This window comes from Nyctereutes procyonoides, unplaced genomic scaffold, assembly GCF_905146905.1.
Source record: "Nyctereutes procyonoides isolate TBG_1078 unplaced genomic scaffold, NYPRO_anot_genome, whole genome shotgun sequence".
NCBI classification, from domain to species: Eukaryota; Metazoa; Chordata; class Mammalia; order Carnivora; family Canidae; genus Nyctereutes; species Nyctereutes procyonoides.
Genome location: NW_026575042.1, coordinates 12,286,206 through 12,303,346, shown reverse-complemented (window position 1 = coordinate 12,303,346; position 17,141 = coordinate 12,286,206). Strand labels below are relative to the sequence as shown.

The following is a 17,141-nucleotide window of genomic DNA, read 5'->3' as shown; positions in this document are numbered from 1 at the left end:
CCAGCTAACTGTCCACTGTTGGTACTTTCAGCTATAAAAATAGCACTATTATCTTATTGTGCGTGTTAGGGAAAGCTAAATATGTAACATAGGTCATCTAAGAATTCTTAAGTAGTATTGTTGACATATGCTGTGTGGAAGATGGTAGTGCCATATCCTGAAAAGGTGTCTATTGTAGTCCATGCCTAGCAGCATTCTCCATATAAAGGTAGGGAATCAATGCAGTCTATTTGCTAGGATTCACCAGGCCTAGTTCCCCTACTTATGCACTCCAGTTTCCTTTGCTACTTAACTGCGTCACATTTGTCATATACACTTCTTTCTGTATTGATGTTCCAAGAATCCTACTTTTACTATTTCTTTTTTGTTCGTAGAACTTCCTTCAGCCATCATTTTAGGGTAGGTGTGCTAATGACAATTGCCCTTAATTTTCCTTCATTTAATAACATATTGATTTTACTTTCATTTCTAAAGGATATTTTTATTGGCATAGGATTCTTGAATTGGTAGTTCCTTTTTTTCCCATCACTTGATAAACTTTGTGCCACTTGCAAATGACTTTCACGGTTTTTTTTTTTTTGTATATTTTTTTATTGGAGTTCGATTTGCCAACATATAGTATAACACCCAATACTCAAACCATCAAGTGCCCCCCTCAGTGCCCGTCACCCAGTCACCCCGCCCACATCCCCTTCCACTACCCCTTGTTTCCCAGAGTTAGGAGTCTCTCATGTTTTGTCACCCTCACTGATATTTTCACTCCTTTCCCCTTTATTCCCTTTCACTATTTTTTATATTCCCCAAATGAATGAGACCATATGTTTGTCCTTCTCCGATTGACTTATTTCACTCAGCATACCTTGGTTTCTGATAAGAAATCCATGATCATTTCAGTTGTTTCTCTACAGGTGATACGCTGTTTCTCTCTAGTTGCTTTCAAAACATTTTCCTTGTCTTTAGATATTTGAAGTTTGTTTACACTGTGTCTGGACTTGAATTTCTTTGGGTTTATCCTGTTAGGGGTTTGTACAGCTAATTTTAAGAAAATCCAATTTACCTATTTTTCTTTTGTTGCTTGTGATTTTGATGTCATATTCACAAAATTGTTGCCAAATCCAGTGTCATAAAGATTTTCTTGAATGTTTTCTTCAGAGTTTCATAGTTTTAGATCTTAAGTCTTTGATACACTCTAATTTTTATATGTGGTATAGGATAATTCTTTTGAATGTGATACTCAGTTTTCCCACCGCCACTTTTTGCAATGGCTTCCTTTCCCTCTTGGTCTTGACATCCTTATTGAAAATCAATTGACCATATAAGTGAGCGTTATTTCTGGACTCTATTCTATTCCTTTGGTCTATGTCTGTCCTTATGCTACTACCATGATTTATTTACTGTAGGTTTGAGTGGCCCCCCTCCCCAATTTATTCTCTTTCAAGATTGTTTTGCCTCTTTGGGGCTCCATGCAATTCCATATGAATTTGAGGATCAGCTTTTCCAATACTGTGAAAAAAGCTGTTAGCCTTTTAATAAGGATTTTGTTGAATCTATAGATCACTTTGGGTAGCTGAGGATAACTTTGGTTATCCTCTTAACAATCCTTCCTACCCATGAACATGGAATCTCTTTCCATTTGTATAAGCCTGATTTCTTTCAGCAGTGTATTGTATTTTCAACCTACAAGTCTTTCACCAACTTGTCTAGATTTTTTCCCCCTCAGTATTTAATTCTTTTAGATGCTATTGTAAATGGGATTGTGTTCTTAATTTCCTTTTTTGAATTGTTCACTGCTAGTGTATAGAAACACAGCTAATTTTTATGTTGATCTTGTACCCTGCAATTCTGCAGAATTTATTAACGCTAGTAGTTCTCTTGTGGAACCTTTTGGATTTTATCTATATAGGATCATGTCATTTGCAAATAGAGATAGTTATCTCTCCCTTTCCAATTTGGATCTTTTCATTTTTTTCTTATCTAATAGCTCTGGCTAGAACTTCCAGTACACTGTTGAATAGCAGCAGTGAAAGTGGGCATCCTTGTCCCAGACCTTCTGATTTTAAAGGGAAACTCTCCAGTCTTTCACCATTGAGTATATTAGCTATAGGCTTTTCATAAATACCTTTTGTCATATTAAGGTACTCTCCCTCTATTTCAGTTTTCTAAAGGTCTTTATTATGAAAGGATGTTCAATTTTGTCAAATGCATTTTCTGCATCGACTGAGATGATCATGTAGGTTTTTTCTTTCATTCTATTATTATGTGTCCAGTTACCCTTATATTTCTGATATACACCCCACTTGGATATGGTGTATTATCCTTTTAATATGTTATTGGATTTGACTTGCTAATATTTTGTTGAGTATTTTTGCATCTATATTCATAAGGGATACTGGCCTGAAATCTTCTTTCAGGTGATGTTCTTATCTAACTTTGGTATTATGGTACTACTGATAGTAGATTGACTCTTGATCTTGGGGTTATGGGTTTGAGCCCCACATTGGGTATAGAGATTACTAAAAAAAATAAATAAACCAAATAATAAATATTTGGTAGAATTCACCAGTGAAGCCATCTGGTTTAGGACTTCTCTTTGCTGGGAGGTTCTTAATTAGTGATTTAATCTCTTATTATATGTCTGTTGAGATTTTCTATTTCTTCTTGAATCAGTTTAGGTAATTTATATTTCATGACATTTGTCCATTTCTAGGTTATCTAATTTGTTGATGTACAATTATTGACAGTGTTGACATACAATTATTCAAAGTGTTCTTTTATAATCCTTTGTATCTCTATAAGGTCAATAGTTATGTTTCCACTTCCACTTCTGACTTTATTTGCATCTTCTTTCCTTTTTTCCTAGTCAATCTAGCTAAAGTTTTGTCAATTTTGTTGAATTTTTCAAAAAACCAATTTTGCTTTCACTGATTTTTTCTATTCTCTATTTCATTTATCTCTGCTCTAATCTTTACACTTTCCTTCCTTCTGCTAGTGTTGGGTTTGGCTTGTTCTTGTTTTCTAATTCCTTAAGGTGTAAACCTAAGCTTTTGAGATTCTTTTTTAATGTAAGCATTTACAGCTATAATTTTCGTCTGAACACTGCTTTCACTATATACTGTAAGTTTTGATATGGTGACTTTAATTTTCATCCATTGCAGAGTGTTTTCTAATTTCTCTTGTGATTTCTTCTTTGAAGAGGAAGTGTTAGGAAACTTGCATGCGGAGTTTTTCATACTCCATGTGTGTCTTTTTCCCTTATGATCTGGCTATATATCCTTAGTATACCATTGTAATAAATCTTAGCCATGAGTACAACCATAAACTGCATCTCATTGGTTCTTCTAGGGAATCTTTGAATGTGAGAGTGGTCTTGGGGATCCCCCACAGATTGATATGAGGATTAGATTGCTTAATAATACATACAAAGCATTTAGCATAATACTTGGCTTATGGTAAATTCTCATAATAAGAATAGTGATGATTATAGTGACAATGAGGATGACCAGCACAGAGCCATGAACAGGATAGGTGCTCAAGGTCAATCAATCCAATTCCATCCTATCCCTCCATCCTCTCCCACTGTATGTCCTCAAATGCACAGCCCAGTACCTTTATAATGGCATCTCATTGCTGGCAAGTACAAGTTTAGCTTCCTGAATAGCAGGAATAATACAGCAGATTATTAAGGCCCAGAGGGGTAATGTCCTGGGTCATGTCACCAATTGGTGACAAAGTTGAAACAAGAATTCAGGTTTGCCCTTTAACTTCAATACTGACTTCAGTGTCACCTGGTATACGTGATGTAGACTAGGAGTAAAAGAATTAACCTGGGGCTAGGCTGTCAAGAACCCGGTTGCCATGGAGATAGAACCTTGAAAAACTAGGAAGGAAAAGAAGCCATAGATAAGTCCAGCCCTAAATTAGATGAGAAAATTATTTGCTCTAAAGGCAGAAAGAAACAATTTCTCCCCTGCATCTCCATTTGGACAATCCTCTTGTTGACTTGTGGGGGGTGAGGCAGTGGACAGGAGGTGGCAGGCACCTAAGGGAGCCGTCAATGGCATCCAGCATTAGGACAATGCGCAAACAAGATGCAGGGGATGGCCAGTACACCTAGACTACAGAACCCCAAAGGAGAGCCTCGACATAGAAACCACAGCAGCTAAATGGAACCCTCCAAACGATGGGCAGTTGCTCAAAATTCTGAGCCATATATATAATGAGAAGACACCAGACGGGACCAGACACCTGCCTGGGCCGTCTAGGGGACTCAAAGCAAGGCCCACCACCGTTGCCCACTATGGACTGTGCAAATGAAGCCTGCAAGGAAGGAGCACAAAAACTGTTTAAGGACAGCCGAAACAATGCTCCTGCTAGGCCTAGGAGATGCGAACTTTCAGGAATACGGGGCGTGGTGGCTACTATAGTGGCTCAGCGCGCTCACTGGAAGCAGCGGAGTGGCAGTGAAGGAGGCAGCCCGCCCCAGCCCCAGCCCCAGCCCCAGCCCCAGCCCCAGCCCTACGCCCTCACAGGCCCACTGACACACTGCACCTCGGCGCGAAGCCCAGCCGACCGACGGACAGAGGGCGCCTCGGCACGGAGGACTGCCCGCAGCACCTGCCCCGAGACGCCGCCGCGGAGGCCGCGGGGGCGGAAGTGCGTCACCGCCCTTCCAACCCTGGAGCCCGCGCACGCTCTAGCACGCCGGAGGCCGTCCGAGCGTCTCGTTGGTCCTTTCAAACCTCAGCCCCGCTGCGTGGCTCTGCGCCCCCGTACTGCGGAGCTGCGGCGTGCTCCGGGTCTCCCGGGGCTCGCTCTGGGTCGCTGGCCCCCGGCCCCTCGGGAGGGTTGGCTGGGCAGCCGCAGAGGCCGACTTCCCTGGAGCAAGCTAGCCCCGCCCCAAGAGCCAGTAAGGACTGCCCCTGCATCGGGCCGCCCCTCTGTGGCTCCAGGTGGACTGGCCCAGCTGGCGTGGCCGGAGTTCTCTGCAGCGGATGGGTCAAAGCTCGAGTTCGCGCTGAGCCTGCAAGAGGCTGAGCTGTGCTGAAAACTTCCTCTCCTCCTCTGAGCCCTCCAGGCACACAGGCCTCAGAGTGCATGTGCACCCCATTCCTTGGAACCGCCGCCACATGCCTTGAGTAGCACATCCCACACGCTCCCCGACCTCCACGTCAAGCGCCCCCAGTATACACAGCGCGCGTTGACCTGGCTCTGTCTTCTTCCAGGCCTCCGCCTACTGACCACCTATTCAGTGTGGCCTTCCTGACTCCCCACCCCACTTCCCGCTCCCGCTTAACACGGTTGTGATTATATACTTCTTTGGGCAGGGATTTAATATATTTTCCTCTTCCTTAGACCATAAAATCCAAGAGGACAGGGACCACCGTGTCTATCTCATTCAAGGTTGGTGATAGCAGAAATTCTGGCAGTAAGTGCCCAGTAAATCTCTGTTGAATGGATAGTTGGGGCTGTTCCAAGGAAGGAGAGAATGAATAGATATAAGTGAGAATGAATGTAAGATGGTGCTGCAATCCATGAACAGTTGAGGAACAAAATTCAGCTCATGGAAATTGCCCACAATTTCTGACTGCAGATTCTAAGGCTGGGGAGAGTTGATGCTGAGTACTTGCTGTGGTTGCTCTAAGCAACCAGAGAGGACTTCCTGGAGGCAGAGTGTGCACACTTCCAGCTACCTGCAGAAGGGAGCTGCACTCAAGGCAGAGGGAATTCACTCAAGAGAGCATGTGGAAATCTGAGGAAACAAAGTCCCTGTTTGTGGGCCACTTAGGAAGTTAAAGAGTAACCTTGGGGTTATCAGACCTGGTTGAATTGAGTCTGAACCTCACCACATTGCAACAATGGTCTTAGAGTAAATAGCACAGCCTTCTGTTTCTTGGGCCTGCTGGAAAGGAGCTGGCCTGACACCTCACAGAAGGTCCCCAGTAAATGGTCAGCTCACCTCATTGAAGCCAGGACAGCTGTAAGAGAAAGTCTCCCACTGCATTCTGAACCTACATCCTTATTACAAAATAGAGCAATTGGTTTGAAGTCCTTATCATCTCTGGCATTTCATATTTGCAAGATTCCGAATAGATCCTTCTTGCAGGAGAACTTGTGCAAGCCCACTAGGCCATTGGGAGGGCCCCAAGCCCCAGGCTCAGGGACTGAAGTCTGAAAATCTGCTCAAATAGTCATCAGTCTGGGAGGGTCTATGAGTCGTTTAAAGATGAGGAAGGGAGAGAGATGAAACTTAATACGTGACTGGTGCATTTCTGCTGAATAAGCTAGTAAATTAATAAATAAATGAATGCATGAGAAAATAAGGGTGTGAATGGTCAATAAATCATGGGGGTAGAGTGGGATCAAAGAAAGCTTTGTAGACTTCATGCTGGAGCTGAGTCTGAAAAGATCAGAGCAAAGCATAAAGCTGGTGAGGGGACTGTGCCCATAGCTAGAGGCTTCTTTCTGGGCTTCCTTCTGGTACCACCCACTCCTCCCACATGACCAGGTTGCAGCAAGTGCTATATCTAAGAGAACATTTTGCTCCCAGGTACTGTCTCAACAGGGTTACTTAATACAACTTCCAGCCACAGGGCAAGGTTCAGGTGGACAGACCTTTTCATCCCCAACTTGTCCAAAGCCTCTCAGAAACTCTCTGACACACAGAGAGCAGTGTGTCCAGAGCTCAACCTGGAAGAGCACAGCCATGGTGTTCTGGGGTCTGGTGCTGGGAGTCCTGCTGGTGGTCACTATGGGGTGCCTGTATTTGCTTGGGGTGCTCCGGCAACGCAGGCCCCAGGAGCCCCCTCTGGATAAGGGCTCCATCCCCTGGCTGGGCCATGCCATGGCTTTCCGGAAGAATATGTTTGAATTCCTGAAGCACATGTGGGCCAAGCATGGAGATGTGTTCACAGTGCAGCTCGGAGGCCAGTACTTCACCTTTGTCATGGACCCCCTGTCCTTTGGCCCCATCCTCAAGGATGCACAGAGAAAACTAGACTTTGTGGAGTATGCAGAAAAACTGGTGCTAAAGGTATTTGGATACCACTCGGGGCAGGGAGACTACCGGATGATACACTCTGCCAGCACCAAATACCTCATGGGGGATGGCTTGGAGGATCTCAACAAAACCATGCTAGACAGCCTGTCCTTGGTTATGCTAGGACCCACAGGCCAGAGTCTGGATTCTAGCTGCTGGCACGAAGATGGCCTCTTCCACTTCTGCTACAATGTCTTGTTCAAGGCTGGCTACCTGAGCTTATTCGGCTATACCAAGGACCAGGAGCAGGACCTGAGACAGGCAGAGGAATTATTTGTTCAGTTCCGTAAGTTTGACCGCTTGTTCCCCAGATTTGTGTATTCCTTGCTGGGGCCCCAGGAGTGGCGAGAAGTGGGCCGGCTCCAGCGTCTCTTCCACAAGGCACTCTCTGTGAAGCACAACTTGGAAAAGAATGGCATAAGCCGCTGGATATCCTACATGCTTCAGTATCTGAGGGAGCGGGGAGTAGCCCCGGCCATGCAAGACAAGTTCAACTTCATGATGCTCTGGGCCTCCCAGGGGAACACGGGCCCGACCTCATTCTGGGCCCTCTTGTTCCTCCTAAAGCACCCGGAAGCCTTGCGGGCTGTGAGAGAGGAGGCCACCCAAGTCCTAGGGGAGGCCAGGCTGAAGGCCAGGCAGTCCTTTGACTTCAAGGTCAGCACCCTGCACCACACGCCAGTGCTGGACAGTGTGATGGAGGAGACTCTGCGGCTGGGGGCTGCACCCACCCTCCTCAGGGTGGTGCACAATGACCATATCCTGAAGATGGCCAGTGGACAGGAGTACCTGCTTCGAAGTGGAGATATTGTGGCCCTCTTCCCCTATCTTTCAGTGCACATGGATCCTGACATCCACCCGGAACCCACCACCTTCAAGTATGATCGTTTCCTCAACCCCAATGGTAGCCGAAAAGTGGACTTCTACAAGGCAGGCAAGAAGATCCACCACTATACCATGCCGTGGGGCTCAGGTGTCTCCATCTGCCCTGGGAGGTTCTTGGCCACCAATGAGATGAAGCTCTTTGTCCTGCTCATGGTCACATACTTTGACCTGGAGCTGGTGGACCCCAACACACCTGTGCCACCTGTGGATCCCCATCGATGGGGCTTTGGCACCACACAGCCCAGCCACGAGGTGCGCTTCCGCTACCGCCTGCGACCAACCAGCTGAGCTCTGCCACGGTGGCTGCAAGCCTGGCCTCAAGACCTCCCCTGGGGGTCTCTACCTCCTCTCGCCCCTCTGAAGCCCCACCCTTCCCTCAGGTTCTCTGGTATCTCCTACCTCTGTCCTGGTTGCCTTCCTTGCTCTCTGGCTTTCCTCTTGCTACGTGGTAGGCTTATCCGTCTCTCCTGAAAACACCATCTCTCAGAGTGGGTTCTGCAGAACCCTCCTCTCATGCAAAGTGCAGACAGAGGAAGGGAAAGTATCTGTGGGAAACTTAGTTTGGGAAATAATGTGTACCTTGACAAGTCCTGCAGTACGGAAACTGGTTATTGTAACACAGTGTCTTGCAAATGTTACCCTCCACTCTCCTACCTCACTTTATTGTTTTCCTCTATGCTTATTCCACATCCTGTGGAATTCAAGTTCATCCAAAGGAATACAAGGCAAGCCACGTGTGTAATTTTTAATTTCCTAGCTGACCCATTTTTTTAAAAAAAAAATAAAAGGAAACAGGCGAAGTTCATGTTTATAATATATTTAACTTAGACCAATATATCTAAAAGATTAGCATTTCAATATGTCATCAATATAAGAATAGTTGTGAAATATTTTTACAGTTCTCTTTTCTGTGTTGCCTGGAAATTCTGGTGTGTACTTTTTCCCCTAGCATCCTTTCTCACTTCAGACCAGGTGCATTCTAAGTGCTCAACAGCCATCTGGGGCTAGTGGCTCCCGAACTGGATAGAGCAGGTCTAGAGACATGTTGCCTTTCACATAGGAGTTATTCAAGGCCCCTCCTCAATGCCCTTGTCTCCCCTCCAAGCGCCCACCCCACGTCAACCGCTCCTCTGGTTTCTGCAACCACTGCTGAGCTTGGAACACGTTCCTACAATGCAGACCCTCAGCCTCCTTACCGGGGTCCCACAGCCCCTCTGACTCAGTTTGGCTCATGCAGAACTCAGCATCTGTTCCTCACCTCTGCCCTAAACCACCCCCTTCTCTGGATTTCTCTGCCTGTCTCTGCTCAGGACACCACCAGCTGCACTATCCCCCAAGACAGATATGGAGAAGACACCCTCACTTCCTCCCCTGCTCTCACCCGTTTGTAGTCAGGCCCCAGTCTGTTCCTTTAAGCCCGGGTGGTGCCTTTGAAACTGTCACGTTTTTCCCACCCCCACTGCCTTTCTTATAGCTCAGCACCCCGCATCTCCCCACACCAGGCATGCCGGGTCCTCTCTTTACCCTGACCTTTCTCCAAACCTTTCAACTCTGATTGTCACTCTTTCACTTTTCGGGCCCCCCATCCTTCCACACCTAACATTTAAATTTTGCCACCATCGATCCCTAAATTTTCAATCCAGTGCAATTTACGATCTATAAAGTACAGTTGCCTGCTTCTACAGCCAACCCCGGGGCTGGCTTCTCCTGGAAGTTTTCCTGGATCTCACCCCTTCCATCCTCTGGCCAGAAATGGACTCCATCCCCTGAGGCTACCCTAGCATAGTTTGTGTCATAGCACATCTGTTATGTGTCATTGCTTTCTATGTCCTGCTCTCTTTCTCTTTCCCCCTCCCCCAGACTGGAGCTCATAGGACTTGGTATCTTATTACTTCATCTCTGACCCCCAATTCCCTAAACAGAGATTAAATGACAGAAAATTGACTCAGTCTCAGCCACTTTACTTCTTGTCCTCAAATCATTTCCTTCCCCTCCCTGGCCTCACTCAGCTTTCTGGCATATGAAATGGAGACAATCTCATTACCAGGCATACTTTCCAGGGCTGGGGGTGAGTGAGAGGGTGTTGTTGCCAGAGCCCAGTTGGCTGATGGCATGGCCCAGACAGGAGGGGCAATGGCTGTGGAAGTGGGCATAGGGAGGCCAAATGGCATAGAACCCCTGCGAGGATGCCCAGTGGGGCTTCTCTCTTACTCACCTATCCCTCACCTATTACTATCCTCTTCTATTATATTGAGGCTGGTTGTCCTGCTCAGAGTTTTGCCAGGATAACAGGTTGTTAGAGCAGCTCAAACACGGGACTAGAGATAGGTGTCTGTCTCCACTTGCTATGTGACTCTGAGCCAGAGCCTGCCTTTCTGTGAATCTATTTACTCCAAAATGATGCTGTCTGACTGCAGCCAGGATATCCCACCCTATTCTACAAGGGGCCAGGAGCAAAAGAAAACTCACATGGGGAGTACAGAAGAGGAATAAGCAGACTGAGAGGCTAGGAGCCACCATGGGGAGCTTACCAATGACCTCTCCACATAGCCAGGCCCTGTACCAGAGCAGGTATTGGGTTCAGGGCAAAGATACAGGGCCTTGACATACTCCTGGGTCCTGCGCAGACCTAAGTGCTGCATCCTCTCATTTTACCCACGCTCAAAGAAATCTGGGCCAGGGGCCTAACCTGAGGGCCCAAATCCATTGAGTCAAGACCAAGAAGTCTCAACTGAGAGTGACTTCATGTAGATCTCCCAAGAACCTCATGTTTGAGGGTATGCCTGGGACCAAGGGAACCTTCAGTGGGTCAGGTTGAGGTGAATACAAGTATACCATCCCACAGTCATGGATATCCACCATAACAATGGGCCTCCCAGGAAGACATGACTACTCAGGGTTAGACTGTGCACACAGAAGCCAATGCCCACCTATGGGCAAGGGTGGGGCCCATGTCACCTGTAGTCCTATGCCCTCTGCATGGGGACAGGACACACTCTCTACAAGGGCTACCCTTTCTTACCTTCCAGGGGCCTTGAGGCAGTAGAAAGTGTGAAACCCCCAAGGATACAACTAGTCACTACATGTTCTGACACAGCAGTTCTGATCCCCAAATCCTCATTTCTGTACTAATTTTTTTCTCTCTCAAAGTCCACTATGTGTATTCTCTGAGGATAGCTAATAACAAAGCAAGATCAGGGATGACATGCCAATGGTGGAATTGCAGGAACCTGGGAAAGAAAAGAGGTTTTTGTTTTGGTTTGGTTTGGCTTTTCTTTTTTCATAGGTAGTAACAGCTGTAAACCTGAAACCATACTTCACAGGGTAGAGAGTGGGCAGCCCTGCTCCCAGGCAGAGCCATGCCTGTCCTTCTCCCAGGGTCAGCCAGGAGAAAAGTCCATCTTGCCTCAGGATATGAGGAACAAGAGAATCCTGGGAGCTTTCTTGGAAAGGTCTGAGCAGTGAAGCCAGGGAGCCAGGCATTTGGGCAGATGGAGAACAGCAGGAGAAACCAACGTCCAGGCTGAGGAAGTAAGGTCAGGATGAAGGCAGCCCTGGCCTGGCCTGGGCTGTGAGAGCCCACCTCTGAATTCACTTCCTGATCAGTGAGAAGTGATAGAAGTGAGAGCCCTCAATATGGCATCTGCAGTAAACGGCAACTAGGACACTGAGAGAGATCAATGGGTCATCTGTGGCAGCCCTTCTCTCCCTTGGGCATATGCTTTGGGGCCCTTCTTATATACCTGCTGTTTGCAGACAGCACATGCCCACACTTACACAGCTACAGAAAGACACATAGGAACACACAGAAAACCCATGGGCACATGCCCAGACCCATGTGGACACAGTGACATGTTCATGTCAGACCTACATACATAACCATATGTCCTATGCACAGCCCACAGAGCAAAACAGACACGTGTACACAGACTACACACACACACATGCACCAGTGCTGGGGACGAGCCTTACCAGGTGTGTCCCTTGGCTGGCATACCTCATGCCATTCCATCTGTGCATCATGGATACAAAGTCAGAGACCCTGGGTACCTAAGACCCTGTTGGTTCAGTCAGGCTGCTCTATGGGCAGAACTTAAGTCCCTTATGAGGCACATTTCAGAAGCCCTAAAATAGAACCCTATCCACCACATCCTCAAACAAATCACCACCTTCAGTGAGCAGGGCAGATGTTAACCACAGGGGACATGAAGAGGAAAGCACCCAGGCAGGACATATCAGCCAGGAATCCTTAGATTACAAGTTACAAAACATTACCACCTAAACTTTAAAGGAATATATTGGTTTATGTAACCGTCAAGTCCAGGACTGGGATGATCTTCAGCCATGCCTAGATTCTGGCCCTCAGGGTCTGCTCACTTACTGTGCTATTACCTCACCCTCTGAAGTTCAAGTTGATGAAGGAGGACCCCAGACTACACATCTTCTTGGCTTTAGTCTCATGCCTCTGCTCTAGCATATTTTAATTGCCACATTTCACAAGCTCTTCCTGGGTCCTGTGCCCATTCTAAATGAATCACTGTGCCAGGGAAAGGTAAGGCTGTAATTGGCTCAAGTCCTGTGCTCTACTCAACTTCTATCCAATGCAGAGGGCAGAGTGACCAAGGAGTGGCTTCCCAGAGCAAGTAGAATTCTGTTATAAAAAAAAGGATGAAGGGACAGGTGGCTGAAAAATGATCCCTGTTACACAAGAGAGTGGCAAGTGCAAAACATAAAGGTGCGAAGGTGCAAGAAACAAGGGGTTCCTGGTGTCCAGGAAATGAAAAGTAATGAAGGAGTATAAGAGTAAGCTGGTGTATGGTACTTGTGAAAGACCTTGGAGTCTGGACAAAGACCTTGGGCTTTGCATAGACCCCAGGGACCCCTGAAGGCTCCAGAGAGAGCATGGGAAGCAGAGAGAAGATGATCCTCTTGAACTGCTAGGAACATGTGTTCACTCTGCCACCCACCTGCTATCTCTCATGTTCCTGGAAAGTTCCCCATGTGGGGCACTTCCAGCCCCTCCCACTGGCCAGACCCTTGGAGCCACCATCAATGCTGTGACATTAAACAATATTGCAACAATATTTCCCCAGCTGAGCTCCAGGGAAGGGAGCAGACTGGTGGGTGGCAAGCCTTGGGCTACTCTGAGGATGATGGAAGTGACAGCTGAGGGGGATGTGATCATTCTGACTGGTGGATGTAGATTAGATGACAGGAGTGCATGACAGCAAGCATAGAGGTCAGTTGGGAAACTACTCTAGCAATTCACTCAAGAGAGTATGGTTTCCTAGAAGGCAATAAAGAAAGAGGAAGAAGGAGGCAGGAGTAAGCAAATGTCGCTTATGGTGGAGAACTGAGAGCTGACCATGGGGTGTGGCAACATGGTCTCTGAGGAGAGAGGAGTTTGGGTGGATGCCCAACTGAGTGAACTAGGTCCCAGACATTCCCACCAGACCATGGTATGGACACTCAGACTTAATTTTTTCCCATATCATTCTTGTTGGGGGAGTGTTCAGCCTGCCTCTCCCCAAGGTTATTCATGTTGGTCATTTCTTCTTGAGCAGTAATACTGCTACTCTCAGAACAGCTGGACAGCGGGGCCTGTGCAGGGCAAGGTGTCTGGTGCCGCCTGAGCACAGTGACGAGGAAAGCCTTCAGGTACTGGCGGAAGTGGCGGCTGGAGAAAGCATAAAGAATGGGGGTGAAGCAGCAGTGAAGGAAGGCAATGCTCTCTGTCACCTGCATTGCATAGTCCAGGTGTCGGGCAACCTTGCATTCCCCAAAGACTTGGAGGTCCAGCAGTGAGTGCAGAAACAAGGTGAGGTTGTATGGGAACCAGAGCACAAAGAACGCCACCACGAGGGCTACGACTATCCTTAGAGCCCGGCCCTGACCTGGGGGCCTCAGCCTGACCAGCACAGAGCCAATGCGGGAGTAGAAGAAGATCATGACAAGGAGTGGAAGAATAAACCCCAGGAAGTTCTGCTGGAAACGGAGGAAGAGCTTCCAGATGGTCGCATGACCCCCAAAATCTGCATAGCAGTTCCACACACCTATGGGGTTTTCATGTGTCCGCACAAAAACCATGTCGGGGATGGAGACAGCCAGGGCCATAGCCCATACCATGGCAGCCAGGAGCAGGCTTTTGGCCCGGGTTCTCAGCCTGTGGTGAGGCTGAGCATGGACGATCTCCAGGTATTTGTCCAGGCTCATGCAGCTAATGAAGAAGATGCCACTGTAGAAGTTGATGGTATAGAGGGTGCTCACCATCTTGCACAAGAAATTCCCAAAGACCCAATGCCAGGCCACGGAGATGCCCCAGAAAGGCAGTGTCACCACAAACAGGAGGTTGGAGATGGCCAGGTTCAGCAGATAGACTTCAGTCATCCGCCTGCGAGGTATATACCGAAGCAAGACCACTAGAAGAAGGAGGTTCCCGCCCAAACCCAGCACAAAGATCAGGCTGTAGAAGATTGGCAGGAAGATCCTGCCAAAGGCCAGCACTTCGTCCTTCCTGCAGAGCATGAAGGCTACCTGGTCCAGGTAATACTCATAGTCGTAGAAGGAGCTGCTGTTCTCAGAACTGGTGACCTCAGTGGTCGGCGGCAGAGGGGAGGCAGTGGGGGCCATGCTGGGAGGACACACTCAGTTCCGGAGCTCTGTGGACCACAGTACAGTGGAAAAGAAAAAAGATGAAACCAGACATTCTGTACCATTCTCCAAACCCACTTTTGCTACTGCTCTGGAGGGCCCAACAGACTCTTCACATCGACATCAGTACCTGTAGGCTATCAAGGAAGAGCACATGTGTGGGGACCCTAAGCCTACCACTTATAGCTGTCACCTGGATGGGTGGCTAACCTCAGGTGTTTTCATAGTATCACTTCTTTCATTATGGCTTCTCTTTATTTTCTCCTTCATCGTTTGAAAGAACTTATTATGTCTTTCAGAATTTTTCTTTATAATTTGGGGAATTCCAATTCAGCTGTGTATTGTGTCTCCACACTCTTCCTCATGTGTGCCTCCTAATTATTCTTCTTTGTGTGGCTTATGTTTTGTTTTTAACAAGCACTTCTCTTCAGTGGGACTTGTTTTATCCATAAATATCAAGTGTGTTCACTCTGACTTTCAATTTTCTTGACTTCTATCATCTAAGGATTTCCCTTGTTTTTGTTATTTTAAAAATGTTTTACTTATATTTAGCCTTACACCAATATTTTTGTTTATAAATATTTAATATTTTAAAAATATTTTTATCCAGGATATCTAGGTTTGGAGCAGAAAAGTGATCCATCATGCTGAGAGACTCAGCCGACTAAAACTCTCCATTCCTCAGTTACTCCATCTTTAAAATGATACTACTGCTAATAGTATCTACTTCATGGGGTTCTTCTGAAGCTTAAATGTGATCATTTGTTTAGAGGACTTCACACTCTATGAAGAGTGCCCAAAACATAGTAGGCACTCATAGAATGCTAGCTTAAATTATTGCTTTGTTGAAAACTGAGTCCATCATCTTCCCACCAGCAACTTCTCTCTTGCATCTACCTAACTGAATGGTACCACCAACTACCTAGTCACCTAGAACTGAAACGTGAGAGACATCCTCAGGTTCCTTTCTTACTCCCCCACCCCCACCTGGGAATCTCTACCTCCTTACTGCCATTTGAATATGTCCAACATTTCTAAGTCCTATAAAAATATATACATGATACTTGCTTAACAGAATTAAGACAAATGAAACAAAAATGCTTTGAAGGAGTTCAAAGCGATGAGAGGGAAAGCAGGGGAATGACAGGCATTTAAGATGCATTTAAGATGGTGGCTGCCTTGGCAGAAGCCAGAGGCATGGGATGAGGGCAGGTCACTGTCTGTGGTCAAGTTAGTTCCCTCTGGGGCAGTGGTTTTCCAGGTTTTAATTGTATTATTAAAAATGTTTTTTAAGAGAGAGCCTCACATGAAGCAGTGATAAGAATCTGCCATGAACCAAGGATTATGCTAATCCTGTTCTATGTTCCAGGAGAGAGACTTCATGTTCAACACATTAGAGTGTTCACCAGTGAAGAAGAGGGTTTTGGAGAAGAGAGTAGGGGGATCCCTGGGTGGCGCAGCGGTTTGGCGCCTGCCTTTGGCCAAGGGCGCGATCCTGGAGACCCAGGATCGAATCCCACATCGGGCTCCCGATGCATGGAGCCTGCTTCTGTCTCTGCGCCTCTCTCTCTCTCTCTCTCTCTCTCTCTCTATATATATATATATATATATATATATATATATATATATATATCATAAATAAATAAAAAAATTAAAAAAAAAAGAAGAGAGTAGGAGATAAAGAATATGTCACTCAAGGAGGCAATCATGCAACTACTCCAGAGTGGGGCCTATAGGCTGATGACAATGGTTCATAAACCAAGAAATATAAATCAAGCCCATTTTCCACCTCTGGGTTTTATTTTTTATTCTTTGATTCAAGTGAGATTGAACTTTTAATATGTTCAATGCTAGTTGTATTCTTCGGTGAATAATATGTTGTTTTAATGGATGGGATTCTCATTTTAAAAGAGATTATACATGGTAAGGATTTCACTTTTTTTAAAAAAAGATTTTATTTATTTATTCATGAGAGACACACAGAGAGAGAGAGGCAGAGACACAGGCAGAGGGAGAAGCAGGCTCCATGCAGGGAGCCCAATGTGGGATTCAATCTCCGGACTCCAGGATCATGCCCTGAGCCAAAGGCAGACAGACGCTCAACTGCTGAGCCACCCAGGCATCCCTAGGATTTCACTTTTTTACTTACATATATTGCAAAATTTTCCCCAGTCCTTCCTGGTAGAAGTTTTGTAATTTTTTTCCCTCAGGTAGAATTCTGAAAGAAATGTTGACTCAGCCCCTCAGGTGACCCTTCTAGTATCCATGACCCTGGGACCTCACAATGCCTCTGAGGCAGAATGTCACCCAGGGAAACCCCAGCGTCTTCCTAGTCATTGAGACTCTGCACCACCCTTGGGCTCCTATTAAATGGCATCTGCCAAATATTGGGGAAAATCACACACATGCCCTAACCCCACCTAGGAGCTCAGCATGGGCAGCTTTATTTAGGGCTGGGCTCCTGACTGACCTCAGGAACTTTGACCTGTGCTTTCCCTTCCTGGTCCTTCATTCCCCTCTTATGCATCTGGGGTCTCCTGTCCCTGAGCACCTCCTTTTCCTGGGTAGC

At 46.5% G+C, this 17,141-nt stretch overlaps 2 protein-coding genes across 7 annotated transcripts in view; one reads left to right on the top strand and one right to left on the bottom strand.

Annotated features, from left to right (window-relative positions):
• The first annotated feature begins 6,567 nt into the window (after positions 1 to 6,567).
• LOC129507154 (5-beta-cholestane-3-alpha,7-alpha-diol 12-alpha-hydroxylase) lies at positions 6,568 to 9,865 on the top strand. Its single transcript, XM_055321406.1, has one exon. It carries the CDS (start codon positions 6,704 to 6,706, stop codon positions 8,207 to 8,209), a length of 1,506 nt encoding a protein of 501 aa, XP_055177381.1. The 5' UTR covers positions 6,568 to 6,703; the 3' UTR covers positions 8,210 to 9,865.
• ACKR2 (atypical chemokine receptor 2) overlaps positions 8,723 to 17,141 on the bottom strand; it is a 41,616-nt gene continuing 33,197 nt past the window's right edge. For all 6 annotated transcript variants that reach the window (XM_055321407.1, XM_055321409.1, XM_055321411.1 and 3 more), the window contains one exon: positions 8,723 to 14,580. In XM_055321407.1, the coding sequence (XP_055177382.1) occupies positions 13,397 to 14,551 (1,155 nt within the window). In that variant the 5' untranslated portion in view covers positions 14,552 to 14,580 and the 3' untranslated portion in view covers positions 8,723 to 13,396. The remainder of the gene's footprint in view (positions 14,581 to 17,141) is intronic.

Coding starts and splice junctions, on each gene's coding strand:
- LOC129507154 (XM_055321406.1), top strand. CDS start 6,704: ATGGTGTTCTGGGGTCTGGTGCTGGGAGTCCTGCTGGTGGTCACTATG.